Below are 26926 nucleotides of genomic sequence, written 5' to 3'. Positions count from 1 at the left end.
CATCCTGCCCTCCCTAGCAGCAGCTAAAGACCTTTGCTTGAGGGTAAAACTCATTTTGACCCCAAAGCCAGTCCCACTGAGGACACAGAGCAGGGAACAGAGAGCAAGGTGGAGCCTTGTTCCTCACCTGGAAGCGGAGATGAGTCACTGCCACAGAGAAATACAGTCCAGAAGAGGAGGAGGGCTTCAAGCACTGCAACTTCTCCTTTCAACAAGCAGCATCTCCACAGGTGAGGTGGCTGTGCCTCAGCTCACAGCCAGCATGAACGGACAGCAGAACAAAACAACACCTCCCAGAGGCGCGTGTTTAGGCGTGTGGGTGAGACAGAGGGAAGCACTGCACTGCAGGGGGACCCAAAAGTGCAAAACTCAGGACACTTCTTTTGTGTAAAAACTTAGATAAGTTTATTGAACTGATCCAAACCAAGTACTTATTTGGCCTGAATTCCACCACTAAGTCTGCGAGCAAACCAAAGGCAAGTCGTGGGAGTGGGGATTAGATTCCCTGTGAGAGAAACCAGGATAAAAAATAACCAAGATGGACTTACAGTTCTTGATATCTTTTTTTTTTCCCCTTTAAAATTACATATGGATGCATCTTTAATAGGGAGCAAGAAGAGATGTTCATGTTTAAATTAGGTGTGAAGTTTCCAGTAACTGCAGAAAAGCAATCACAGAGGCAAAGGCCCCAGACGGCTACAGCCCCTCGAACGCTGCTCTGGGGAAGGCGTCTCTCTACTGCCTACCAAAGTGCCACGTTCAGCTGAGGGAGGCAGAGTTGCCAGGAATGTGGATTTTATCCCCTGGGCTGCTTTCAGCACCTCCTTTCCATTTTCCACTCCTCACACCAACAGAACCTTCGGAATCTCATTTACGAGCAGAACCGGCAGGCGACGGAGGCAGAGCTGCCGCCGTGCCCTCCACGGATGCAGACTCAAGCAGGTGAGGGCAAACCCAGAGCCTCTGCGCAGCAGCAACCAGTACAGCTCCTCTGAGCTGCTCCAAGCCGCTGCAGGCCACACTGTCACCTGCCACCAGGATGTAAGCAGCTCCCAATAAAGGGGTTACAAATCCCACGGAGGGGACAGAGGCCAGTCGCCAGGCCATGCATATTCATAACATCACCAGCTGAGCGATCTGCCTGGAACATCTGGTCAAAACACGGATATTCAACGGGAATGGATCCAAAAACACCATGGCACAGCATCCAATCTCAGCACAGGGAGCTGTGCCACACTTTGGTATATAGCTGTCACCCAGTTCCTCCCGAACCAGGTGCTTTGCCCGCTGCACAGGCTGCCCGCAGCAGACTTCTCCGCATGAGCTTGCAGGAACAATGAGCTCTGGACAGGAGCAGCCCTCTGATGGCAGGACACAAAAGCTAGAGAAGCTTGCAGCTCTGGCTTGTTTTTCTTTTGCTCAAGCAGGCAGATGCTGACAACACCAGCACACAGCCCCTGGTGAGGTGGCAGCGATGGCAGTCACACCGCTCACCTTCTCGGGACCCTCCTGCATTCTCAACAGGCCCCAAACCCCCTGGCCCCCCAAGACAAGGTCCTCTGCTCAGTGGTAAGGAAGCACACATGCAAGACCCTTTCTCAAAAGCTATTACAAAAGGAAAGCAAGACAGCTTGGGAGATTTTGCCACATTGGTTGCACTTGGCCCTGCTTTTCAAAGTTCACCATCTCAAGGCAGAAACTTCCCCTGGGTTCTGGACCTGGCTCTTTCTCCTCGGGAAGCCAACCCAGATTTTCTGGTCTCCACCCCATGACTGCTCTGCTAAGCTGCACAGAAGCTGAATGGCTTGAAACACCATCTAGAAAACCTTCCCCTGATGAAGTGGGAAAGTGTGGTACTCACAGCATGACTTTTGCTGACACAAACAGACCAGAGGAGCCAGTTGGGCTGTTAGCACCAAATCCCTGACAGCTGCGTGGAGCTTGCTGACCTCACGTGCCAGTAAATGTTCTCTTTTTCCATCTTCCAGTTCCCACCAAGCCTGCCTAAGCAAAGGCATGGTGTACAGACAGTTCTGAGCCAGCACAGTGACAGCACTGCTCCCTGTGAGGGCAGGCTAACCATCTGTGGGCAAACAAACTTAAAAGCACATACTTCAGGCTGCTTTACCAGCCCATCCCACGCTTTAATGCTCTTTGCTTCTTTCCTCCTCTGAAACTGGGCTGAGGAGGTTGGTGAACATTTACAGCATCTCGTTAATTAACACCACTTACAATGCCACCAGGACACTCACACAGGCAGCAGCTGTCCTAGAGAATCAGGTCAGAGATATTTTTGTGTCCCTGTTGGTTGCTTACCTCTGAGACTGAGGGAGGAACCTACTTCAAGTGGATGTCAAGGGGAGCAATAGGCTTCTAATATTAAACCACCCTATCTTCATAAAACTTTGCTTCATAACAAAAATATCTCATTAAACACAACTTTTCTAATGCCTAACCTATGTATATATCATACAGAAGTGTTGGCTTCAGAGTTCTGCTCTAAGGCAGCCAAAGCCTTGCTCTGCCCAAATGGAAAATAACATCTTCAGTAAAGCTCTAGCTTATAAAAGCATCATCTTATGGTACACTGCCACCAGCCCCCTGCTCCATTGTTTCACAGCTATGTGCCACAGCCTCTGCACTGCCTAGGGAGAGTCTTGCTCCAATTACAGAATCACAGAATCACCAAGGTTGGAAGAGACCTCAAAGGTCACCAAGTCCAACCTGTCACCACAGACCTCATGACTAAACCATGGCACCAAGTGCCACATCCAATCCCCTCTTGAACACCTCCAGGGATGGGGACTCCACCACCTCCCTGGGCAGCACAGTGCCTAACAACTCTCTCAGTGAAGAACTTTCTCCTCACCCACAGCCTAAACTTGCCCTGGTACAGTGTGAGACTGTGTCCTCTTGTTCTGGTGCTGGTTGCCTGAGAGAAGAGACCAACCCCTCCTGGCTACAACCTCCCTTCAGGTAGTTGTAGAGAGCAATAAGGTCTCCCCTGAGCCTCCTCTTCTCCAGGCTAAACAACCCCAGCTCCCTCAGCCTCTCCTCACAGGGCTGTGCTCAAGGCCTCTCCCCAGCCTCGTTGCCTTTCTCTGGACACATTCAAGTGTCTCAGTGTCCTTCTTAAACTGAGGGCCCCAGAACTAGACACAGTACTCAAGGTCCTCATCTCAACAGGGACAGGAGATTGACATTTTTGGCATGGGGATGAGGCACAAATTACAACCTTGTCCTAAGAATCCTGCCATTAATTAGTCATTAATCTGGATGTGGAACTACTCCCCTCCAAACAGTCACAACCTTCTGAACCTGAAAGCCAGGAGCTAAGACTTCATCCCCTCCCCACCCTACCCCAGCCCACAACCTAGGTAAAATATGAAGAGGAAATACACAACTCCAAGAATAAATAAAGGAGTTTGGTGATGTGGGCAAAAAGCATCACGGGAAAGAAAGTGCATGTGGGGAGAAGGTGGCAATTCAAAAGGAAGGTCAGAAGTTCACCTGTAACTAGAGCCCTCACTGCACAGCTTCACCAACTTTGATGCAGCTGCTTATAACTAAGGAATCTGAAAAGTCTTCAACTTGCCAGGGGGGGCAGAGTAACAAAGGAGGACATGGGAAAGGGAAACAAGGAAGATAAAGAAAGGAGGATTTCATCACACAAGAAAAGGAATCTGCCCTGCAGGAGAAAACTGGGGCTAGTTTAAGCAGCAGCAGGTGATGCCTACAAGGTGCATGTGGGGGGGAAGCCAATACAGATAGTGAAGGTCTGCTTTACAATAAAGATGACTCTAGTTGCTCTGTTACTCATTTTCTAGCCAACAGTCTCCTAGTTTGGACCCTAAGCAGGGACCCCACAGCCAGGGGCCCCCTGGGGAAAGTGCTAGGTTTCATTTCTGGTGCAACAACAACGAGAAACACAAACTTCAGCTTTATTCTTACTCTCTTCCAGGAGAGCAATTTTTGCCATTCCACTTTCAGTACAAACTGGTAGAAGGTTAAGTGCACACTGGAGGATCTCTTCAGCATCGTGGGGGTGAATCATGGCCTGCTCCTTTCTGCTCTCTTCCTCTAGAAGCCCTTCCAACGCAACATCCATCCACTGCCTTCCAAAATCCACTTTGCAACCTGCCTGGCAAGGGCCCTGTTGCCTCCAGACTGCCAAGTGCTACAGCTTGCAGACACTGGGTGAGATGGGTACGGAAATCAAAGCTTTTTGTTTTATCCCCTATAAAGTCAGAATAGGACAGGGAGAACACACAGCGTGCATGTCGAAGAGAAATGGTTTCTTTCTACTAAAATCTCCCTTTATCCCCCTGTTTTTGTGCACTCCTACAAACCAAACCAGCAGAGTTAAGTGGATGCACGAAGTACCTGAGCTCTGAATCAAGCGGAATACTGTTCTGAGATCTTTTCGGTGAACTCCAGCACAACAAAAGGTTGAAACAGCACCCAGCTGCAAAAAAATACTTCAGCAAGCTCAAGCCACAATCAGATAGCTAGGCCAAAAGGGTGCTCTGGTGGAGCCAAACCCCACCCCCCCCAAAAAAACAAAATGTAGAAGGAGGAAAGAAAAACCAACCCAAGCAAACCAAACAACCAAACTCTGCCCGGAGCTCTCTCATCCCTTCGGGACCCCAGCATTCCTTAGCTTGACCAAGTGACCATTCATGCCAAATCACGAGTATATCGGAGCATCAAAGGAAACAGCAAGGTATTGCACACACTGAGACACAGGCACTGAAGTCAGTTGTCACCTCAAGGTCCCCTGCAGTGGATGGTGGGCATGGTTCTCACATCAGGGCATTTCCTCCGGGCTAAGAAATCACCTGCTACAGAAACGCAACCAAACCTCGCCCAACCAACTGAAATAAAAGCCTTGCAAAGAACTCCTTAATGCATGTGTGTGGGGGTGTGTGTGTGTGTATGAGGGGTGGGAGGGGGGGTGTGTGCGTGGGTGTGCACTCACAAGGTCAAAAGAGGCTATTTCATTCGGGGCTCCACGTAAATTTTATCTCCATCCCGAATGCCGTAGGAGTGCAGCGCTCGCGAGCTGTACTTCATCTCCTCGGGACCGAAAGGAGCTTCCTGGTCCAAGTAGAAGAGCAGCATGTTGCTTGTGGACAGCTGCACCACAGTTTTTAAGTGCTTCTTCAACTCTGCCACAGTCTGATCGAGCCGGATGGACATCTCTTCCACCTTATCCTGGAAGTGGACCTCCACCTTCGCGCTGCTCTGTGGCCGAAGGTCCACAACTGCCAAAGGTTCCAGCTTCCCGTACTTGGTGACCAGCTCATGGTACCTGAAAAACCAAACAAGCCCAGAGTTACAGCCAGAGCCCACTGCAGAAGTAGGTTTCTGTTCTGCTTCATGACAATACCCCACATTTTGTCTTTATCCAGTGGATGCCAAGAGGCTGAGGGCAGGGTCCAAGGTGCAATTCTTCTAAAGCTCAAAACTCCCTGATGAGAGCTAAAGCCAGAACCCAGACAGTGATGAGCTGGCCTCAGCCTCTGTGTCAGGGACTAGCTGGCCTGTGGCTCTTCAGAAACACCTCACAGTTTAAACAGCAGAGTGGATGAGGCTCTCCTGGGTAAAGAGTATCACTGAGCTAGCATCTAAAGCCCCTAAGTGTGTGCCTCTCTCCTGTCCAGCAGTGACTAAAGGGAAACCTCAGCTTTCTTCTCCATTTGCCACCAAATCTCCTCACTTAGTATCATAGTATCATTCAGGGTTGGAAGGGACCACAAGGATCATCTAGTTCCAACTCCCCTGCCATGGGCAGGGACACCCCACACTAGATCAGGCTGGCCATGATGACCCAAAGAGGCATCCATGAGGCATGAATCTGACAGGTTAGAGTCCTGTTTTCTCACCTGCCAATTGTGCACAGGGCAATGTGTTTCTCAGGCAGGATGCTGCACACAAGACCCACAAAGCCCATCCTCTCCAGTCACTGTCTCACAGTCCCCAGGCTGCACTGTGGCACCAACACAAACCCAAGCGACCATCTGACTAGCTAAGGAAGGTGAAGTTATTATTGATCTAAGATATTTGAGCTGACTGGTCTCAAAAGAGATTCCTGACCAAAACTGAACAGTGAAGCTCGCTACTGGGCTCCTACCATTTCAAGAAGCTCCAGTTGTGGCTGCAGTGGGATGTGGAAGAAAGAGAGGACACCACACCGACAGGAATCTATGACTCCTGCTCCAGTGAAAACACTTCACTACAGGGTGCCAGGCCAAGGTGCTGCTCACACAAAAGGTGCAATCCTCAGTCTAGATTCCCAGTGCCTGTGGCTTCACAGTCTGACTGGTTTTCAGGCATTCCTGCTGTCTCCCAAGAGGCCATCTAGGTCCAAATGCTACACCCCACTGAGCACAAGACTCTGACTGAAGGTGAGCTCCTGCAGTTTGGAAGCTGACAACAAACAGTGGGAATTTTACTAGCAGAGCCACACACTGCATGGTCACTTGCTCCTGGGAGCCAAGTTCTTTAATTGTCCTTCACAAGGTTTCTCTTGGGGAACCATCCCCTGCCCTGCAAAGCTCCTCTCACCCTCCTGCTGCCTCCAGCGGGTATCGCTCTGATCAGGCAAGGCTGCATCTGCCCTGCCTGGCTGGGAAAGAGCTGAAATGGCAGCTCAGAACACAATGTGACTGAAATGACAAAGCCTGAGAGCTGCTGAGGAAAGGTAACATTTCAGAGGCTCTCCAGTCTGTGCTGCACAGAAAGCTCTTTTTGTTCCCAGTCTGAGACTGAGCTGAATGCGATCGGTGCTGTGTCACAGCCCCTGTCGAGCGCTGATGGGACCTGGCAGGCTGGCTCACCCCAGGGAGTCCTGCTGAAGGCAAGAATGTTCCTGGAGAACAGCAGACCTTCTGTCTGATGGGAAATGAGGTAAAGGCCACAACACACTAGGATTTCCCTACTCTCACAGACAAAATGAGCCTTCACCAAGGGCAGAGCGTCCAAAGGCAGGCCAGTGCCCTGCTCTCACAGGCGCAGGCTGATAGGATCAGGCCTATTTGTTTGGAGAAGACACTGGTGCTGAGAGGAGACAATGTCCTCCTCACATTGTGTCCACTGGGCTCCCACCTGCAGCAAAAGCCAGGGCTAGCCAACCTGGTGGGATTCCTTGTGGCACAGTTTCCACTGCAGACCAGTAACAGTTCCTCATGTGCCACCCAGAAGTGCTGTCATGATTCCTGTGCTAAGGGGAACTGCAGTGAACAGGGCTGATGGTGGGAAGAGTATGAAGAGGGGCACAAATCTCAAGCAAGCTGAGAAGCTGAGAGAGGTATAAGTGGGCTAAGGCTGCTCAGATGTGTGCTGTGAATACACACAGGGGGCTACAACGTTGTCTTAAATTTTCTCATGTTGAGGAAGGGCAGAACAAGCTTGGCAGCCTGCTCCTTGCATGCTAGCTGCAGCCTGCAAAGATGAGGAGGAGTCTGAATGAGCGGCTTCCCTCAGATCAATAAGGCTGAAGGCAAACTGCTCATTTGCCTCTTTGGAACCCCGATAATAGGCACCCTGGAGACTTTTCTAATCACCCTTTGCAGCCTGGCAGATGCTGCTTGCCAGAGCAGAGGATGCCAAAGAACTGAACCTGGCTGAAAGTGTCTCTGATACTCTGCAGATAAACAGAGGGCCAGACAAGCAGAGGACTCATTAAAACAGCCACAGCCACAAAGACATCACTCAAGGAGACAGCCAGTATTGGATTGTACGCTTGGCACTGCCTTCTAACCCCAGACATCCAGAGAGAGAAATTACTGTGTCCACTCCCCTCCCTTCCCAATCCCTTCGAGCTGCAGCCCATCAAGACATGCAATGCAAGCAGGAGGGGCTGCCAGGAGAGAGCATGCTGCTCACTTATCACAGGCTACACCTCGACAGGCTTGAGGGGGCTGCTTCCACTCCTAAGTTATCCATGTCCAAGTGCATCTTCTTCCTCTGCTTGAGGCAGCACTGCAATGCAGATGCTTGTGCCCCCAGCAACAACAGGCCTGAGTCCTGATCAGATTACAAACCACCTTTGGAGAGACCACACTAGATCTGGGAGCAAAGAAGGGGCAGCTTTAGCAACGAGCACAGACACAACCCCTCTGCAAAGAATGTTTGGCTTCCCTTCCTACAAGGGCTGCTGCGTACGGGTCCAGACACTGAAACCCAGCCCTTGGCACTGGGGACACTCTTAGCCATCTGCAGCCTCCCTAGAAAATAGTCTGTGGTGGCACACAACTCCTCCAGAACAGAACAACCCTCTTTAGCAACTGCACAAGTCTCCTGGAAACCCTGCACAGATGAAGGGATTCAGACAAAGAGCCCATTGAGCAGGAAGGGGGCAGTGCCAGTGTTTAAAGGTTAGGGAATCAGGAGGGGAGGTAACTCTCCTGTACCACACCAAAAGAGCATAAAGCCAGCATGGGGCACAAGAGCAGCCCAGCCTTTTTTGGAGAGGTGAGTTATTACTAATTTCTAATCATGAGCTCCCACCTGGAAACTGATCCCAGTTGTGTGCTGTACTGTGTAAGAGCACACAGCCTGGATCCAAAGGCCCTGTCCCAGCAGTAGCTATACCCCACTGTGTCCTTCCCAACAACATCCAGGACATCCAGGGCACCTCTCAGCACAACACTCAGAGACACAAGTCCAGTAGAAAAAGATCCAGAGCCTGCCAGCTACTTGTTTACCTTCTCTCACAAGCCCAAATCCTTCCTCCTCAGCTCAGGGCAGCACAATTGTTCCACTAGGAACACAAAGAGTGACCAGATTCCATTTGCACCTTTGTCCTCCATACTGGGCCATAGCTTTGACCTTCTCTCCCTCTGTTTGTCCCTACCTCTGGCTGTCCCCCCCAGACACACACACACACATGCTCTTGTTCTACTCCCTTTCTGCAAAGAAAGGGCTGTGAAGCTTTGTGGTCTGAGAGGTGCACGAGGCTTCTAGGGCAAAAGGCACATAAATGCAGTGCCTTGAGGCTCCATGAGCCTTCCTCAGCCCATTAAGAAGCAGTAAGTAGATGCTGGCACTGAGAAGATAGCAATTGAACAGCATCTGTCAAAGTTCATTAGTTTACCAAGATGAACAGATCATTGGCCATACTTTTCTGGCAAAGGAAAGCCATCAGAGTTGTGATCTGCAGGCCTGAAAGTCAGGGGACAGGTTCCTGTCACCAGGCACATTCCCCAAACCAGATGGTCAAGAGATTTAGATGGCCTGGCCTGGCCCCAGAGAGCATGATCTGTACTGGCTTTTGGGGGCTCCTAAACACAGGTGGATTATGAAGCTAGCCATCAGGGAGGCCAGGAAGATCACAAACTGAGGAGTCTTGTTGTTTAATGGCACTTGATGTGGACACTTGAGGCCAGATTTGACTCAGAAGTCATTCTGCAAGTCATCAGACAACAACAGTAACTAAAACAGGCTGAGGAAGGCAAGACAGGAGGAAGGTGAGGGATGGTTATTTCATGGAACACCTAGCCCAGATCTGCCATGCAACAGCATCTGTTCAGTCACCTCTTGTTTTGCCTTGCCACTCTTCTGCCCCTCCTCTTCATTCCATGACAAAGAATCCATACCTGGATGGGGCCCACACCTGAAGGGACCCATACCTGAAGGGGACCCATACCTGAAGGGGACCCATACCTGAAGGGGACCTCCTCCTCTGGGAACTCCATGTAGTAGCGGATGAAGAACCGCTCTGAGTCCTCTCGCTCCCCATCAGCCACAATGCTTCCGTTGAGCTTGACGATAGATGGCAACCTGCATGCAGACAGCCCAAGAAATACAGTCAGCAAGAAGAGAAAACCCAGGCACCAAGAAGACAGCCACCATCAAAAGCTAAGTGCCACAGCAGGAGAATCTGGCCAGAATGCTTTAGTTCCTTCAAAAAAAGAGATTCACAGAATGGCTTCGCTTGGAAGGGGCCTCAGAGATCATCCACTCCAACCTCCCACCATGGGCAGGGATGCCTCTCAACTAGACTTGGCTGCCCAAGGCTTGAAGAGGACAAATTCCAGGCAGTTCTTCCAAGCACATTCAAAACTAAGCATTGTCATTTCCCCACACATGCACCCAGGCAGGTATGAGACTCAAAAGAATTCTCTAAGGAGAAGTTAGACTTAACATTTCCACTGCCCCCACATTCCCACACAACCAAACAAAAGCTACAGTCTCTCAGGGCAATGACTTCATAAAAGCCCCATCTCCTAACAGCCTCTTCCTCCCATTTCCTGCTCCCTGCCATTCACTGCCATGTCATGCTCCTGCTGAGCAGAACAAACAAGAACAGACCTGGCTATTAGGAGCTTCCTGCGTTCTTCGGTGGTGTAGGACTGCAGCAGAGGGATTCCTAACAGCTTCACTTCCTCGAGCTTGGGAAAAGAATTTAACTTGTCAATGTCTTCCCAGCAATGCAGCCCTGCTCAGAAGAAAAGATTTGCTTAACAAACACAGACAATGCATCATGTATCCAAGATAATCAGACACAGCAAAGGACCTATGAGACAAGCAAGTGTCAGCTGCTGTTCCTTTGAGAAGTCTGATGCTTCCTCATGCTGTATTGCAAAAAGCCTCCTTCATTGGCTTACAGAAGTTTCAATTCTCTCTTGGAGTCTAGAAGGATGATCTCCATGGCTGATTAGGCAGCTTAGACTTTTATGGACTGTTCAGCCTTTGGCCTCACTGCTGAGGATTGACTGGCACCAGTTATGATGGCTGTATCTATAAAGGGATGCTGCCTCAAGTAGTATTAAAGTCTCCAGGACTTTGGCCATTCCAGGCATCACTAAACAGCCATCAAACAGCTCTACCTCACACACACAACCACCTTGGGTCCCATTTCTGCTCACAACCCAATGGTAAAAGAGTCCCAGAAGCCATCCAGCCATTGAATGAAAAAGGCTTTCTCTCAATTGGAGGCCCCTCAAGACCTGAGAGCTGGCATCACAAGGCAAGCAGAGAGGGCAAAATACAAAAGCTGAGGATTGAGCCCTGACTACACAACAAGTTCAACACCACTTGTCCTGGCTTCCCTTTGTTGTGACCACTGAAATGTTTACCACAAAGCTGCTCTGCTGATTGTTCCAGAAGCTTACAGTGGCAACAAGAGTTTCAAACAAAACTGCTCTAAGCATCACAGACAGGTAGAGAGGGTTTCCTTTCCTTACAGCACTCAGAACACTTCTGCCAGTGTCACCTAAGCCTAAAGCCATCCTCTGGCTATTGGTAGCAGCCACACTGTGACAAATTGAGCAGCAGTTTGTGACAGGAGAAGAACTTTTCCATCTGATCTCCAGGCTGCAATGTCACCAAAAAACATCCAGTACCTCTCTGAATCACACTGCTCTGAAAGGGTCAGAAGCTGTCATAGCTGGGAAAAAGCTAGTCCTGAGAGACAACCACCTCTGAAGGAGAAATTGCTGTCAGCCAGGGCATCAGCCTTGGCAGGAAAGACTCTTCGTCCCCTCATGACCCCACTCTGCTGTGACTTCACTAAAAACCATTAGCTTTAGCTCAGCTCTCATCTCCACTAAGCTAAAAGAGCTAAAAAGAGACACCAGTTAGGAGTCTTCACATGACAGGAGCTGGGAGTGCAGCAGCTTTCCCTGGAGGGGAATAAAACCAAACAATACAAAACTGTTGAACATCTTCCTTGGGATTTCTGTTTGGCTTTCGGCTCCCTGAACATCAAATGCAACGCAGGATCCAGAGCTCTTAAAACACCTGGCAGCAAAACTGCACAACTGCTTAGCACAGGTGCACTTGCTGCTCAGTGAGACACTGCTTTCCAACCCAGCTTAACAGGCTTTGCTTCCCCTGGTTTAGCTTTAAGCTTTCATTACAGGGATTCCTTGATGCTTGCGTTGCAGAGCACGCTAATAAAATACCTCCTCCCTGAGCTGCCACTTAACCATCACTTGCACAGCACATAAAGTTGTGAGGAACAAAAGAGGATGATGCATTAAGTAGCCCTGCAGAAGTGGCATCTCACAAGCACGTCACAGCCCTCCCCAGCTGCCCTGCAGCTCCCTCTCTCTCTGAGGGGAGGGTGCCCTTCCCAATTTGCCAAGTGCTTGTTCCTTGTCTGGAGTGTTGGCTGGAAAATCCTCTGGGGATGAAGTGCTAAAGTAGCCTTGTGGTAAGCTTCCAATAACTGAGCACAGGTGACAGACAGCTTTTTGCTGCTGAATGCTGAGCCCTTACATGCCACAGACCTACACAAATGCTCATTTTACCCAAGATAAAACAGGGAATAAAAGGCATAATGGGATTCTTTCATCCACTCCACTGCCAGACATTTATTCATCCTCCTCCAGCTAGAAGCACCTGAGGCAGGGACAGGAAACAGATGGAAACTACTAATGTCAGAGACTATCACCACCCCACTTTGAGTAACTGCCAGTCCATGCTCCCCTAACTCCTCTTTTAGAGAACAACTAACTCCCAGAAGCAGCAGGTGAAGCCCACACAGACAGGCAGGTGGATTTCTTGCCTGTTCTCCTCTCCTAACATTAACTTTTTCAGGTCAGTGCACTCCAGGACCTCTGCTTGCATGGCCCTGCATTAGCACCATTAGGAACTTGGCCTTCAGTAAGACAGGTCTGTTGGGACTACCTTTATCAACAGCTTCTCAGTTCTGCCAAGAAGCCAGAACAGACTGGGACAGGCTGGATGTGAGGAGGAGGAGGTTCTTCACCATGAGTGGTAAAACCCTGGAATGGGTTGTCCAGGGAGGTGGTCGAGGCCCCAGCCCTGGAGGTGTTTTAAGACCAGGCTGGACAAGGCTCTGGCCAGCCTGATCTAGTGTGGGGTGTCCCTGCCCATGGCAGGGGGGTTGGAACTAGATGATCCTTGTGGTCCCTTCCAACCCTGACTGATACTATGATACTATACTATGACAGAGGTCACTGGGCATCTTCATCTCTGCTACAGCAACAGAACCATCCCAAAGGTTTAAGCTCTTGCTCAGCACTTCTGCCTTCACCTGCCTCCCTCTATACTTTGCAGGAAGAAATGCTGACTGCAGGCTACTTGCAGGCCTAAGAAACAACCACCCCGAGGCCAAAGTATCAAAGAGCACAAAGCAAAGTGTGTTTTTTCACCTGTTGAGGAGGAAGGACCTGGTCCATCACACTGCACACAAAGCACACTAAAAGCAGGCTGCTGCCAGGCTCTCACCTGACTTGTGCAAATTGATGGATCTCAGGTTGGGGAACAGCCTTGCCAAGGAATCTTCTGACTCTTCGATGGTGGTGAGGTTGTTGTTAGCCAGAATTAGTGTGTCCAGTGATGGAAACATTATCCCCAGTTTTCGAATCTCAGTCCAGTCTTGAAGATTATTGTCAGTTATGTGGAGTAATTTGAGAGACTGACAGCACACTGAAGAACAAGACACTGTTTCATAGTCATTAAGGCACAGGAAGAGCTCCTCCAAGCTGCACAGGGGGGAGAAAGATCACATCAGCAGCCCAACACAGCTCAAGAAACAGCAGCTCTCTTGGGTACAGAGAGCTCCTACATTTTGGGGATGATAATCCATATTTGGGTTTAGATTTGGAGTAGAAGCCAGGCTTTGCAGTGTCACACAAGTTCAGCTTTCAAGGCTGTGTAAAGCTTTCACCTTGCCAAGCACCCAAGGGAGAAAGAAAATCCTTTTTCCCCTCTACTGATCACGTTTGCACCCTGCAGCTCCTCTCATCCCTCAGCATGTGGATTTGATAAGCCAGCCTTGCCCTGAATGCAACAAGCACCCCTTTCTTCACCCAAAAGTCCCCAAGTGCTTACTCTGGTAACTCCTGCAGGATGGTGTGGACTGTTTCCCAGGAAGCTTTGCTGTTGTTGAGCACAAGTTTGCGAACCCCAGCGAAAGAGCCAGCACACCTCCTCTCTAGCACAGACAGGCTGAGAGGGTTGGAACTCAAGTTGAGAAACTCCAAGTGGGGAACATTGGACACAATTTTACTGACCTAAGTGGGAAGGGAGAAATGGAGAAAAAAATAAGAGAGGAAAAAGAAAAAGCAATGTGTATCAGGCAGTAATCAGACCCCAGGCAGTAAAATCCCAGCTCCTGAGGGGGGCTCCTCGGAATCACCACAAGCCAAAGAAATTATATGGGGGGGAAAAAAAGACTTCTGCATAACTACTTGTAATTGATACTGCAGCTCTGCACTGATCTAGATTGATTGGTTAATTGCTCATTCACTTCAGGAGTCCATTCAGTTACACTCTCCAAGCAGCCTGATAAAAGAAAGCCAGACTCTTAGAAGAGATCACAAAATCCACCTCCACACCAAGCTGAAGCGGCGGCATGTTAGAGGGGCCAGCATGCTGTGGGCACATCTCTTGAGCTTATGGCCAACACTCTGACTACTTGTTCAGCTTCCCACTGCTCCCCACTAGCCATAGACCTTGCCATTTGCCCAGAAAGCAGCTCCCTGGACACAGACAATGAATTTCTTACATGATTCCCTCACTGAAAACAGCACCTTTCTTACAACCAATCCAAATGTTCAGGTGACTCTGCTTGGGGCTGCTTTCTCTTGTTGTGTGTACTGATGTGCACCTGAGGGCAAAGCAGCAGAGAGGTAAAGAAGAAAAACTGAGGAAGAGAAAGAAAAGCCAGGCATGATGTCTCCAGCTCTGGATTGTGTGGCTGGGGGGGGGTGCTGACCAAGGCACTGCTGACACGCAGAAAGCTAAGGGGACAAGTTATTTAGGTGATCAATTTGTAGCTATCTAATAATCATTAAGTGAACAGAACCACCAGGCAGCATGAATTTGTAAAGGACACAGCAAATTTTTTCCACTGCAAGGGTGGTTGGGTCACCATCCCTGGATAAGTTTAAAGGTCCTCTAGATGTGGTGCTAAGTGATATGGTTTAGTGGTGAGCTTGGTAGAGGAGGGTTGATGATTGGACCTGATGATCTCAAGGGCCTTTTCCAACCTGAGTGATTCTGTGATCAACCTAATTTTCCTCTTTGACTGGGAAACTGACCCAGTGGGAATTACATAAGGGAATGGCAGCTTCTGACACCATCTGGACACAGTAATGTAGGCAAACTGGGGGCTTAGAGTGCCCAGGACAGTTTAAGTTAAGAGTTCAACACAAAAAGTCAGCAGACAGACCAAGGCAGCACTCTCATCATGTTTTCATTGGCCAAAGTACTCAAACACTATCTGTTTTCTTACTCTGAGGTGACACTGAGGTGGGAAAGGCTGCCATGACATTGTGCTACAAGACCAGAGGCCAAAGTGAAGCCATCAAAACAGAAGCTGAGTTCAAGGACAGTCAAAGTACTAACACTGGGAGAAAAGGACATTCATCCAGAGAATAATTGAGTCAGAGACACCTGGCTGGAGAGCACCACTCCACAAACCAATTGAGGTGGGAGGAGATGGAGCAGACCATGACATACACAGGTCAATAACAGGGCCCAGCTGCCAGCAAAGGAGGACAATTGTCTCATGCAGAGCTGGATTCAAGTGTTGCACACGTGCTGCTGGAGACAATTAGTCTGTCTCACTGCACACCTCATCTTGGGTGATGTCATGGGTTTGGGTGCCACACCTTAAGAAGGAAGTAGACAAACTGGGCTGATATTCAGAGCAACAAAACCAACACAGGATTTAGAAGCAATGGCCTACAAAGAAGTAGATCTTTTTTTACCCCAGTGGAATATTAAAATAGCAAAAGGAGAAAGCTCTTCTCTGTGTGTGTAAAAGGCTGTCATGTAAGAAAGAGATGAATGCTCCTCCACACCTGCTAACAACAGGGCAGGGAGCAAAGGGCTTAAATTGCAGCATAAGAGACTTAGGTTACATAGTTCAGAGGATGAGGTTATTAGCTAGGCATGGGAGGAGGCTACCCAGGCATCTGGAATCTCCATCACTGGCAGTTTGTAAGAGTTGGGTAGATATTTATCTGTTGTGGATGGGCTGTGAGAACTTAATCCTCTCTCAAAGGTACATGGAAAAGCTTTTAATTTCCTGCTTTACTGTGGCTCATGCAGAAGCTGGCAAATTGTGCCATCCAGGGTGGCCTAAAGAGACTGAGCAAACAGCAGAGTGAGAGGCATGCAGCTTGCCAGTGAGGAGTGGAAGTGCAGCTCTGCCAGCTGCTTACCAGACATGAAGTCAGCCCCACTAAGAGGCACAACAGGAGCGGAGAGGGAGCAGCACCTCATCACTGTGGGAGGGGCCTTTTGGGGTCAGAATAAAACAAGTCAGAAGACACCATCCCAGTTCTCAGCATAAAACCATCTTCCCTGGCTCTCATCTCAGCACACAAGCTTAAGATCCCTCTCCCACCCACCAAGCTAATACCTTTCAGGCTAACAAGAAAATAACAGGAACAGGGAAACTCATCCCACTTCTGGCTTTGTGCCCCCTGTGCCCCAGCTGGGACATGCCTGCAGACACTGCTTTCACTCCCTGTTTACAGGCACAGGAGTCTGATGCAACCGAAACACATGACAGTTTATTCACAACACATTCATGTTGCACAGCCTGCTCTCTTCCTCCTATTCCCAACAATAAACACTAACATAAAAGCAGAGTGTAAGGCAGTGAGGAACTATTAACAACACCTGAACAGATTGCCCTGCTTTTACTCACATTCCATTGCATTTATCTAAGCTTATTTCATCCAAGCACTTCAGAGGAGTTTACAATAGCACTTAGCACTAATTAAAGAGGCCTCAGAAAATATCCTTGGAGGTAAATATCATTCAAGCTGGTTTGCAGAGAGGGACACCAAAGCAGGGAGAGGATAAACACCTTGCCCAGCATCACAGAAGCAGTGGCAAAGCTGGGAACCAGCTGTTGCTATCAAAGCAGTTCTTACTCTGCTGAAAGCTGCACTGCTCATTAACCTCTTGACGTCAGGACCACCACTTCTGATGCTTTTGCATGATGAAAAAGAAATACCTGTGTCACCTGCATGGCAAGATTGTAAGTCAGGAGGTAAATGGAGTGAACTGCCCCCACAGATTAAATTCATCACTTTTTATTGCTCAGTTGTTGTCAAAGGAAATAAGCATCAGCTTCAAAGATGGGAAAGAAGGCACAAAAATTGCAAAGCTCTCTCCTCTGAATGAACAAAGCACTCCTACAACCTGCCATAGCTTGGCAGGCACAACAATAGCCATCAAAGTTGTTCAGAAGACATGTAAGCATTTTACCTCGTGCCAGTCTTCCAGTTTGTTGTCAGAGAGGTCCAGCTCAGACACATGAGCGCAGAAGGCAGCGATTTCATTCTCGTCCCCTGCGCAGGTTATGCCACAGCTGTTCAGCACCAGCACGCTGGGGAGGTTGAGGCGATCTGAAAGAGGACAACGAGGAGAGCTGCCCTCTGCTCAGCACTGAATGCCTTAGACACAGAAAGTGACAAGTACTCTGCTTTGGTTAGGCCACACCTTGAGTACTGTGTCCAGTTCTGGGCCCTTCAGTTTAAGAAGGACATCGAAACACTTGAAGGTGTCCAGAGAAGGGCAACAAGGCTGGGGAGAGGCCTTGAGCACAGCCCTGTGAGGAGAGGCTGAGGGAGCTGGGGTTGTTTAGCCTGGAGAAGGGGAGGCTCAGGGGTGACCTCATTGCCCTCTACAACTACCTGAAAGGTGGTTGCAGCCAGGAAGGGGTTGGTCTCTTCTCCCAGGCAACCAGCACCAGAACAAGGGGACACAGTCTCAAGCTGTGCCAGGGGAGGTTTAGACTCGAGGTGAGGAGGAAGTTCTTCACCGAGCGAGTCATTCGTCATTGGGATGTGCTGCCCAGGGAGGTGGAGGAGTCCCCATCCCTGGAGGTGTTCAAGAGGGGATTGGACGTGGCACTTGGTGCCATGGTCTGGTCATGGGGTCTGTGTTGATAGGTTGGACTCGATGATCCTCGAGGTCATTTCCAACCTTAGTGATACTGTGACACTGTAACCAAACAGGACCTTCAGCAAAGATCTACCAGGGACTCCACAATTTACACACACTAAGCATGGATTTAATGACCAGCATCAATCAAGAATGTCTGCTTGTGTCTAACCATGGAGTGCCACTCACTATCAGCACTCCTCAGCTACTCCAAGCATTTCAATCCACACTGCAGCAAGGATGGGCCAGTGCTCTGCAGTTCACACTATGTCTCATATCAGCTCTTGCCAGAATTCATGCTCTTCCCCAGCAGGCATCTGCTGCTGCAGATAGAATACAGGACTAGGTGGACCTTGCATAGGGGTAGACTCCCTTCCCCTCTTGTACTTGGACCCACTTGGACTTCTAACAGCAAGGATGCACTCCAACATTTTGCTCCTAAGCTTTCCCTTTTCAGTAATGTAGAATATTTATTCTTACATCCTGGAAAACCCTAAGTCTTTACTCTGCATTTTATGACTCTGCTTTGTTTTGGCTCTAGATCCTTCTCATGCAACTAAACGTCACAGACAAGGACTTGGATCTCAGTCACAGCCTGACCTCCTAAGGCAAAAACACAAGCAAGATGAAGACTGTGGATTTATAACAGGAAAGCATTTCAACACAAGAAATCCACATTTAGGCAAGGCAAGACATCACTCTTACACTCTCTCACATACAATACACCTCTCCCACTGCTGTGGAGTAGCAGAAGCTGTTCAAATCTAACAACTCCCTGAAAAGGTGGCCCTTTGTCTCATGACTATTTGTCATCTACGTGACCAGAAAGGGAGTCTAGCTGACAATTCTTTGGAGGGATCAGAGCTTGGAAGTTTCCTGGATGCTTGAAGGCCTCAGCTTCCTTAAAGGATTGGAATTCTTTGGGGTTAAGTCATGTCTCAGTCACATCTTAACACTTAGAAACATGTCCTCAGCGTCCAAACAGCTCAGCCAAGCAGGTAGTCACACAGAGGAGAGGGGGCAGTGGCTGAGTACTGCAGCAGGCCAATTTTCTCCCTGTGTTAATTTTGAGTGACATGAAGTACATTTTATCCTCAACTGACCTCAAGCCCTTTTCTCTCCTCTGTCAAACTCAGTTACTGTGCACTTCCATCCAGCCCACTTCCACAGTTGTTTTGCCCTTTGGGGCTGGCTATGATACAAACAGACCTGATGGGAATTTAAACTAACAGATCGAGATGGGCAAAAAGGATACACAAAGTTCTGGGGTGATAAATGTGAACCCCAGACTCCTCTGCACAAAGCAAGAACCAAATGCTAACATCAGGGGGTGAGGGAAGACTACAGGGTGTCAAAGAGCAGGAAAGAGTGACATAGATTCTGCAGCCTAGGAGGCTCAAGGACGTCCATGAGCAGCACAGCACTTCAGACACATCTATCTGGAACTCCCTCAAGGCAGTAAGGTCAGAAGCAAAGGAGAGAGAGCATTTCTCCACTAAGTCAGCACAAGAACAGTCAGAGAGCATTTGATGCATTGAGAAGGGAACCAAAGAAAACCACAAATTCATTTTGCTTGTCACAAAAGAAGCCTAGATAAAGATTCATCACTTGGCTCAAAGTATCACAGAATGCTTTGGGTTGGAAAGGGACCTTAAAGATCATCCAGTTCCACCCCTCCTGCCATGGGCAGGGACACCTTCCACTAGATCAGGTTGCTCAAGGCTTCATCCAACCTGGCCTTATGGTCCACCCCTGTGTGTGCTGGCCTCCTGTACCTGCAGGCATTGATGCAAGTTGATGGAACTGCACAACACCACCACCACACAGACCAGCCTCAAAGGCAGATCAAAAGGCAAGTATCTGCTAGGCCAGCTCTGCCCAAATACCTCTCCTTGCACCCAATAACAAACCAGCATCACTAATCTGAAGAAAATAAGCTCCAAGGACTGCTGAATCCTCAAACCTCAGCACTGCCCAGGGCTTTATTTCCATATTTCATTGCCAGGATGCTGATTCTGTTACACTGCAGAGAAACTTTACTTAGGTTTTTTTTCCACAGCCCCCAGTTCAGTCACAGATGAACTTTCTGCCTTAGAGGCCAGTCTCTCAACTCTTCACTTAGAAACACTGTGAGGTTTCTTTTTCTTCTTTCAACTCAGGCAAGGACAATCTGATCCCACAGAGGGCCCCCTCCACAGATGCTCAGGAAAACCAGCAGCCTACCTTTCATAGGTGAGCCCTGGGGAGTTGCTGGGACATGCACCCCCATACCAGGTCCACGACGATATGGGAAGTTCTCAGGGCTGTATTTCTCACAAAGAACTTGCATGAAACTCCTTCCACTGGGCTGGTCCATGCTCCCTTCTTGGACTTCTAGTTAATGCAGAAAAGAACAGAGCATATAAACAATCAGCAGCTAATAATCACCTCCAGCAGTGGTCCTTGGGAACACAGGACAGAAAGTGACCACATGGGGCATGGGTTTGACTTCTGAACTCCAGATTAGTCTAACAGGTCAGATTTCAGAGTCCTGGGTACAGTAAAGCATTGACTGAAAACAACCCAAAGCCAGAGAGAGGGCCCATGCTACACAAACATGCTCTCAATCATACCATCACAGGACAAGCACAAGATGACCTTGCCCAGCATGCTCTTACAGGACAGTCCCCAATATGCCCCAGAGTGCAAAAGGTGATTTCTGTACCTCACAAGAGTATACTCAAACACACTTCCAGCTAGGAGGGCAAAGAGCAAAGAGTCATTCATGAGTAAGAGAGCTCAAAAGGGTGTTCTCATCCTGTAATTTCCCTTTTGTCTAACTTGGGGCTCTCAGTCAGGATCAGCTTTTTGCATGGGGCAAAAAGAAAAGGAAGAAGGATCTGCTGCTCCCTAACTTCATAACAAAGCACCACACAAAGTAGATTGGCCCTGTAAGACAAGAGCCATGCTGTAAACAGGCTGGAGCCTCTGGCCCACAGAGTGCCATGAAAATACTCAAGTTTGAGAGCAAGCTCACTCAGCATATCTCAGGGCCCTCACCTTTATTGGAAGCAAGCTTGGGCCTCGAAAGGAGCATCATCGCTTCTACTCTGACAGCGGCAAAGAGCTACAGTTCTTCCATCCTGCTTGGGCTTCTAACTGGAACACAACTGCTGTGTCACAAAAACACTCTGGAGCACACATGAGCACATCATTTGGCCAGTCCAAATGGCAAGTTTTGCCAACTTTAAGTTTGCAGCTGCTTAATGTATCTGGAAGATAAACATGGCCCTCATATCAACACATGGCAGGGCACAGCACAGGAAAAAGGCCTCACCACACTGTAGGCTGCTGCTGTGCCTAGAAAGATACTGAGTGGCAGCTGGAAGAATACTTGCAGAGAGATACCACCATGGCCAGCCTTCTGCCAGGCCCTAAGTGGAACCACACTTATCTGTGCTGCTTTCCTGCACATACTCTGAACTTGGCACCCTATGGTTTCCTGCATAATAAAGGAGTCAAGCTTGATGCATGTAGAGAGAACTATGTTGTTCCCATGTTTCACAGGGATCTTGTACTCCCAAGCTGGGCCTGTTACCCACCACAAACATGGAGGAGAGATCCACATCCACCCATTCCAACAACATAAGGCATGAACTTGCAGGAATCAGCTGCAGATCTCCCCATCCACCCAGTCCAACAACACAAGGCATGAACTTGCAGGAATCAGCTGCAGATCTCCCCATCCACCCATTCCAACAACACAGGGCATGAACTTGCAGGAATCAGCTGCAGATCTCCACACCCACCCAGTCCAATAACACAGGGCATGAACTTGCAGGAATCAGCTGCAGATCTCCACATCCACCCAGTCCAACAACATAAGGCATGAACTTGCAGGAATCAGCTGCAGATCTCCTCATCCACCCAGTCCAACAACACAGGGCATGAACTTGCAGGAATCAGCTGCAGATCTCCACATCCACCCAGTCCAACAACACAAGGCATGAACTTGCAGGAATCAGCTGCAATCAGATTTCCTACAGCATTTAATTTTATGCTAAAGCATTCTGCATGCCTCAGGAACAATTTGCACTGCCAGATAAGGCTGAAAGGCCTCATTCTAGAGTGGTTTGGGAGCTCAGTACTGCAGGACAGACAGATACTGCTTTTTAAATGAACATTCAGACCTCCTGGCCTGGCAATTCTGGAATTCCCCCCATGCCTAAGCTGTCTGTCCTTCACACTGCTCTTCAGTCAGCTCCATTCCTCTTTATCTACTAAGCAAACATCAGCTGGGAATTCCACATGAGCACATCAGCCAAGCATCATATCAGAGGCAAAAAAAACTGTGGTTTTCAGCCACAAGGCAAGAGCAACTCAGAACTGAGAAAAACCCCTCACAACATCTACATTCAACAACTTGGAACCACAAACATTTTCTCTCTCAAACTTTACCTTTCCATGCCAATGCCACTGCCAATGTCAGGGAGTGGGCAGTCACCTTTTCCACTTCCCTTCTCAGCAGACTTCACGGTCACTACAACCACCCACCCTGCCAACTGCCTTCTTTGAATCACAACAATTGCTTAAGAGCCAGGGTTGAGAGAATATTCAAAGCAAGCATGACCCCATTCCAAGTGCATGTTGTCTGCACAAGGGCAGGACAGGATGATTTGCAAGGCGCACAACTCTTGAGTGTTTCCCTACTTGACAGCACACGGAACGATGCCTACCCCAAAATAACTTTAGGGCTTCTAAATGACAGCCTAAATTGCAAGAGATGTGCTCAGCCTTTGAAAGATGTCAATGAACAGCCTTTGTTGTCTACTTTTAAGCACTCTGCTGGCAGCCTGTGGCCCCAGTGACATAAAACATGACACGACACTGACTCGAGATCCAAGGGAAACCCAGCGGGCTGCTGCCACTGCTAAGTGAAGTGAAAGCACACTAAAAATGACAGGGAAAATATTTTTCTCCTCATGCCATAAGCCTGTGAGGAAAATATGAGACCTTTCAGGAGATTTACAGCATTAATGGCATTCTAATGAATTCCAGTGCCATTTGGAGCAGGTCCTAACCAGTCACCCACCGAACACACTCTGACATGTTTGCACACATGAAAAATGAAGCATGAGGAATGGATGCAACAGAACAAACAGCTGCCTGAAAGGAGCTGCTCTGTCCTTCTCCTAAGACATGATTCAGGGAAATTCTTTTTTTGAGGTCATCTTGAGAGATGGAGGGGTGAATACTCTCAGGGTGGGCAGACTGAGCTCTGAGCCAGCAGGGCAAGCAACCCAAGCATGTGAAACGCTGTCAGGGTCTTCATCAGAGCAAGCGTAACTCTTTGATCAGCCATCAGAGTACCACACCGCTGACAGCAGCCGATGCTAATGGCAGGGCCGAGGTTGGAACCCGCAGCAGAGATGCCAGACGTGCCACCTGCCGTGCTCCCGGCCCAGACACTCACATTACGCTACTGAACCAACAGTCCCCTCAGGGGCTGCGAGGAAAAACAACTCCGCCGCAGAAGCCGGTGGGGGGTTGGTCTGTCGGTCCCTGCCCAGGCTGCTGGGCCCCACGGCGGGGTACGACAAGCCGCGGGTCCCCCAGCCCCGAACCCCGAGAGGCCTCCCTCCGAGTTCTGCAGCCACTCCCGGCCAGGCCACCTCGAACACGATCGTTTACCGTGTCCCTACCTGCCCTCACACGGCCCGGCCGGGCCGGACGACGGCTCGCGCCCAGTGACAGCGGCCTCCCCGGCTCCGGCCCCGCCGCACGGGCGGGCGGTGAGGGCCGGCAGCAGCCAGCGCCGCAACCCCGCGCGCCCCCCGCCGCCCCCGGCCCCGCTCACCCAGGCCCGGCGGCCGCGTCCCGCATTGACCCGGAAACAGCTCCGCGTCACGTGAGCCGCGGCGGTCACGTGCCGAGCCCGGCCGGCGGCGCCGCCGTTCCCATGGAGACGCCGCCGCCTCCCCACTGCCCCGCGGCCCGGCATGCACCGCGCCGCCCCGCGATGTCACCGAGCCTCGGCGGTGACGTCACGCGCCGGTGGGGACAGGGGGCGCTCCCGTGGCCGCAGCCCCGGGGTTGAGCCCTGGGTCTCCCGTGGGGCGCTGAGCCCCTCTCCGGGGAAGCCCTGGCTGGGGAGAGTTCACCGGCAGAGCCCTGAGCCGCACGCCAGCGGTACCTGGGGCTGCCCTGGCGTGGAACGGCAGAGAGCCCTGGGGGGAGGCAGCTGCATCCCTTTGCTGCCAGCGGCCGGCCCTGCACAGTGTGCCTGTGCCTAGCCTGCGCACTCCCTGGCTGGTGGCACCATCTTTTCTGCGGTGGCTGGTCATGACCTCAGAAGCACGAGTAATGAATCATGCAGGGAGTGAGATCGTGCTGAGCAAACCTGCCTAGCAACCAGCCAGCCCGGCTCCCCATCTCCGTCCTTGCTGGGGTTACACGATAAGAATCAGAAAGTCGCCTGAAACGTGGCCTCTCGTTCCTGCTGCTGGACGGGAGGTTCGGAGAAGAGCTGCGTTGGTCATGGCCAAACGGCTGCAGCACATCCACACACTCTGCCCACCCTGTAACATCATCGGGACAACTCGATCCTGTTACTTACACACTGATCTCTGCACAATCCACTGAGGCAGCAGGATACAATGGCAGCATTGTGGGTGCTACCCCGGGTGAAGGACGAGAAAATGTGTTCGGCATCAGCCCAGAGGGTGAGGGACTGCTTTAACTCCTGCTCTGCCATCTATTTCCATCCTCTCTTTGGACTGACCATGTAGGCTTGCACCACAGATTCACAACCTGGAGGCTAAAGCAGGAGATAGACAACTCAAGCTAGGTCAAAGAGGAAATTCTTCTGGGATCCTCCAGTGCTTAACAAGTTTGACTAAGGATATCTCAGCAGAAAATACCCATCCCAAGAAGCAAAGTGAGCCTCGGGCCACCCATTGGCAAAGTTAGAGCCATCAGCACATTAACTAAACCCCAGCTGCAGAGTTAAAAGCTGCATTAGGCTTAGGCAGAAGTGCTGCAAGCTATTACCGCTCCTAAAATTCAGCTATTCTGTTTCCCATTCCCTGCATCTCCTTGGTGCTGGGTCTTGGTTCACACACAGCAGCTTTTTTTAATGAAGCATTGGGTATGTATCTTCCAGACTTGGGTGGAGAAAGCCTGACTGGCTTGTCAGCCTTGCCAGATGCAGGATTATGGAAGACTCACATTACTGCTGTACATCCTGGGGCAAATTCTACCACTGCTGCTATGCAGAAGGGTTCAGGGGTTTCTAATGGCAAAGTCCAAATCACATACATTATCTCCTCAGGATTCTGCTCTAATTCTCACCCTGTCCTCAGATCCCTTGCAGCAGAGCACCAGCAGCCCAGGCTGTCAGCACTGAAATATGTGCATGGCTTTCACGGGCTTGTTCTCCCTTTTAACAGAGAGAAAAAACACTTTGGTGTTCTTTCTTATTACCCTGTTGACACAACATTGGTTTTATTTTGTTCCTATGCAGGCCAGCATAGATGAACATTGCCTTGCTTCATAAAAAGCCATCTACCTGCATGCTCTGAATGTCTTATTTGGTTCCTTTAATAGATTCTGGAGCATGTGCTTTGTCTCTGCTTTTCCTCCCCCCACTGCTTCTCGTATCTGTTTCAGTGAGATAAAGAAGTCTATTGCATTCAGAGGCTACGCTCTTTTACTAACAATCCTCAAGGTTTTTGCACAGCTTACCTGTGCTATTTAGTTGCTAGAAGGCAGACAGAGCACACTTCAGCTGGAAACTGGCACCAGCAGGCTACGTTTTGATTTGAAATGCATTCCAGTTGCTGCTTTCTATAGTTACAGATCAAGTGGATATGACAGATGTCCGTGTTAACCTCTGCTGGGTCAGTCCTGAAGTGTGAGAAAGTGACTGGCATATCCCCTAGCCTCCATTCAAGACCATTTCAAGGGAGATGGGACAAGTCAGGGAATTGTTAACACAATAAAGTCTTTCACCTCTAGGGGCTGGTTTGAATTCAGCCCGAGCTAGGGCTGGTTGAATGTGCTTATCATCTGCTGGCTGCCTCATTGTTCAAGTGAACTAAGTTTGATGGGTCTCAACCTACTCCTCCCTGGCAGACCAGTATCCCCTTGCTGCAGCTTTTGCTAGCTAGGCCTTCCTGGGTGACCCCTCCTTGGCACGCTCTCTTCTTTCCCACCACCACCTCTTCTGGGATTAAACAGGCCATGGGAACTGGAGTCTTCTCTTTACTTGCTTCCTCAGACTCTGGGTGTGCAGGGGATACCAGCAGTGGCACTCAGCAGTTCACACAAGCAGAACAAGTGCCTCTTAAGAGGCGCTCACTGCAGTGATGTGTCCATGTTACGTGAGAGCAATCCAAATCCGAGTTTATTATTTTCATACTGTTACAGCTGGACCTGATCAACTGCATCAAGAAAAAAACATCCTCAGTACCTGCAAAAAATTCCAGCCACAATCCTTCCCTCATTACTTATGGTTCTAATGCACCACAATCAGTCACAGAATCACAGAATGGTAGGGGTTGGGAGGGACCTCTGGAGATCATTGAGTCCATAACCCCCTGCCAAAGCAGGATCACCTAGGGCAGGTCACACAGGAACCCATCAGATGGATCTTGAAAATCTCTAGAGAAGGAGACTCCACAACCTCTCTGGGCAGCCTGCTCCAGTGCCAAGGGAGGCCCTTCCCAGGAACCAAACAGGTTCATGGGTTCATACATACTGAGGCCAGGAGGAACCACTGTTAGCAGCCAGAATACAAGCCACAGACTCCCCTAGCTTCCATCCCAGCAGCAGCAAAGGGCATCTAATAGATTCTGCTGCTTATCAGAATAATTTTCCCTATATTTTAATCACCACAGGGTTTAGGGGAGGGATTGGATTTGAAACACATGCAATTTCCTACTTCTTTTCTGTTGCTTTTTGATCCTTTAGCTCCTGGGTTTGGCAACCGCAACTTCCTTCATCCTTGGAGATTAGTCTTCCATTCCTCAAAGAGACTTCAATTTTCTCACAAATCTCTCTTCCTTTC

The 26926-nt window shown here is 49.6% G+C and overlaps 1 protein-coding gene across 5 annotated transcripts; it reads right to left on the bottom strand.

The window, feature by feature from the left end:
- Nucleotides 1-378: 378 nt before the first annotated feature.
- TBCEL (tubulin folding cofactor E like) lies at nt 379-23751 on the bottom strand. 5 transcript variants are annotated; one of them, XM_068159982.1, is made up of 8 exons: nt 23717-23751; nt 20104-20253; nt 17203-17342; nt 13807-13988; nt 13201-13457; nt 10315-10441; nt 9667-9783; nt 379-5311 (listed from the first exon to the last, which is right to left on the bottom strand). In XM_068159982.1, exons 2-8 carry the CDS (start codon nt 20234-20236, stop codon nt 4993-4995), a joined length of 1275 nt encoding a protein of 424 aa, XP_068016083.1. In that variant the 5' UTR covers nt 20237-20253; nt 23717-23751; the 3' UTR covers nt 379-4992. The 5 variants fall into 5 exon arrangements, with proteins under 5 accessions (XP_068016083.1, XP_068016084.1, XP_068016086.1 ...); XM_068159983.1 differs by having other exon boundaries at nt 20104-20250; nt 23717-23748; XM_068159985.1 differs by lacking the exon at nt 23717-23751 and adding an exon at nt 23562-23579.
- Between the last annotated feature and the right edge of the window lie 3175 nt (nt 23752-26926).

The sequence above is a fragment of the Melanerpes formicivorus genome, unplaced genomic scaffold, assembly GCF_026170545.1.
Source record: "Melanerpes formicivorus ecotype bairdi unplaced genomic scaffold, bMelFor1.0.p_v2 SCAF_47, whole genome shotgun sequence".
Classification (NCBI taxonomy): Eukaryota; Metazoa; Chordata; class Aves; order Piciformes; family Picidae; genus Melanerpes; species Melanerpes formicivorus.
Note: the sequence above shows the minus strand (reverse complement) of the source record. Positions and strands in the feature narration are given on the sequence as shown.

Excerpts from the sequence above, each read along its gene's own strand:
- TBCEL (XM_068159980.1), bottom strand. The coding sequence starts at position 20,959 with ATGATGCTCCTTTCGAGGCCCAAGCTTGCTTCCAATAAAG. Across the intron at positions 17,343-20,103 it reads CCAGGGCTCACCTATGAAAG|ATCGCCTCAACCTCCCCAGC; the intron begins GTAGGCTGCTGG and ends GTCCTCTTTCAG. Across the intron at positions 5,312-9,666 it reads GAGGAGGAGGTCCCCTTCAG|GTACCATGAGCTGGTCACCA; the intron begins GTATGGGTCCCC and ends TTGGTTTTTCAG.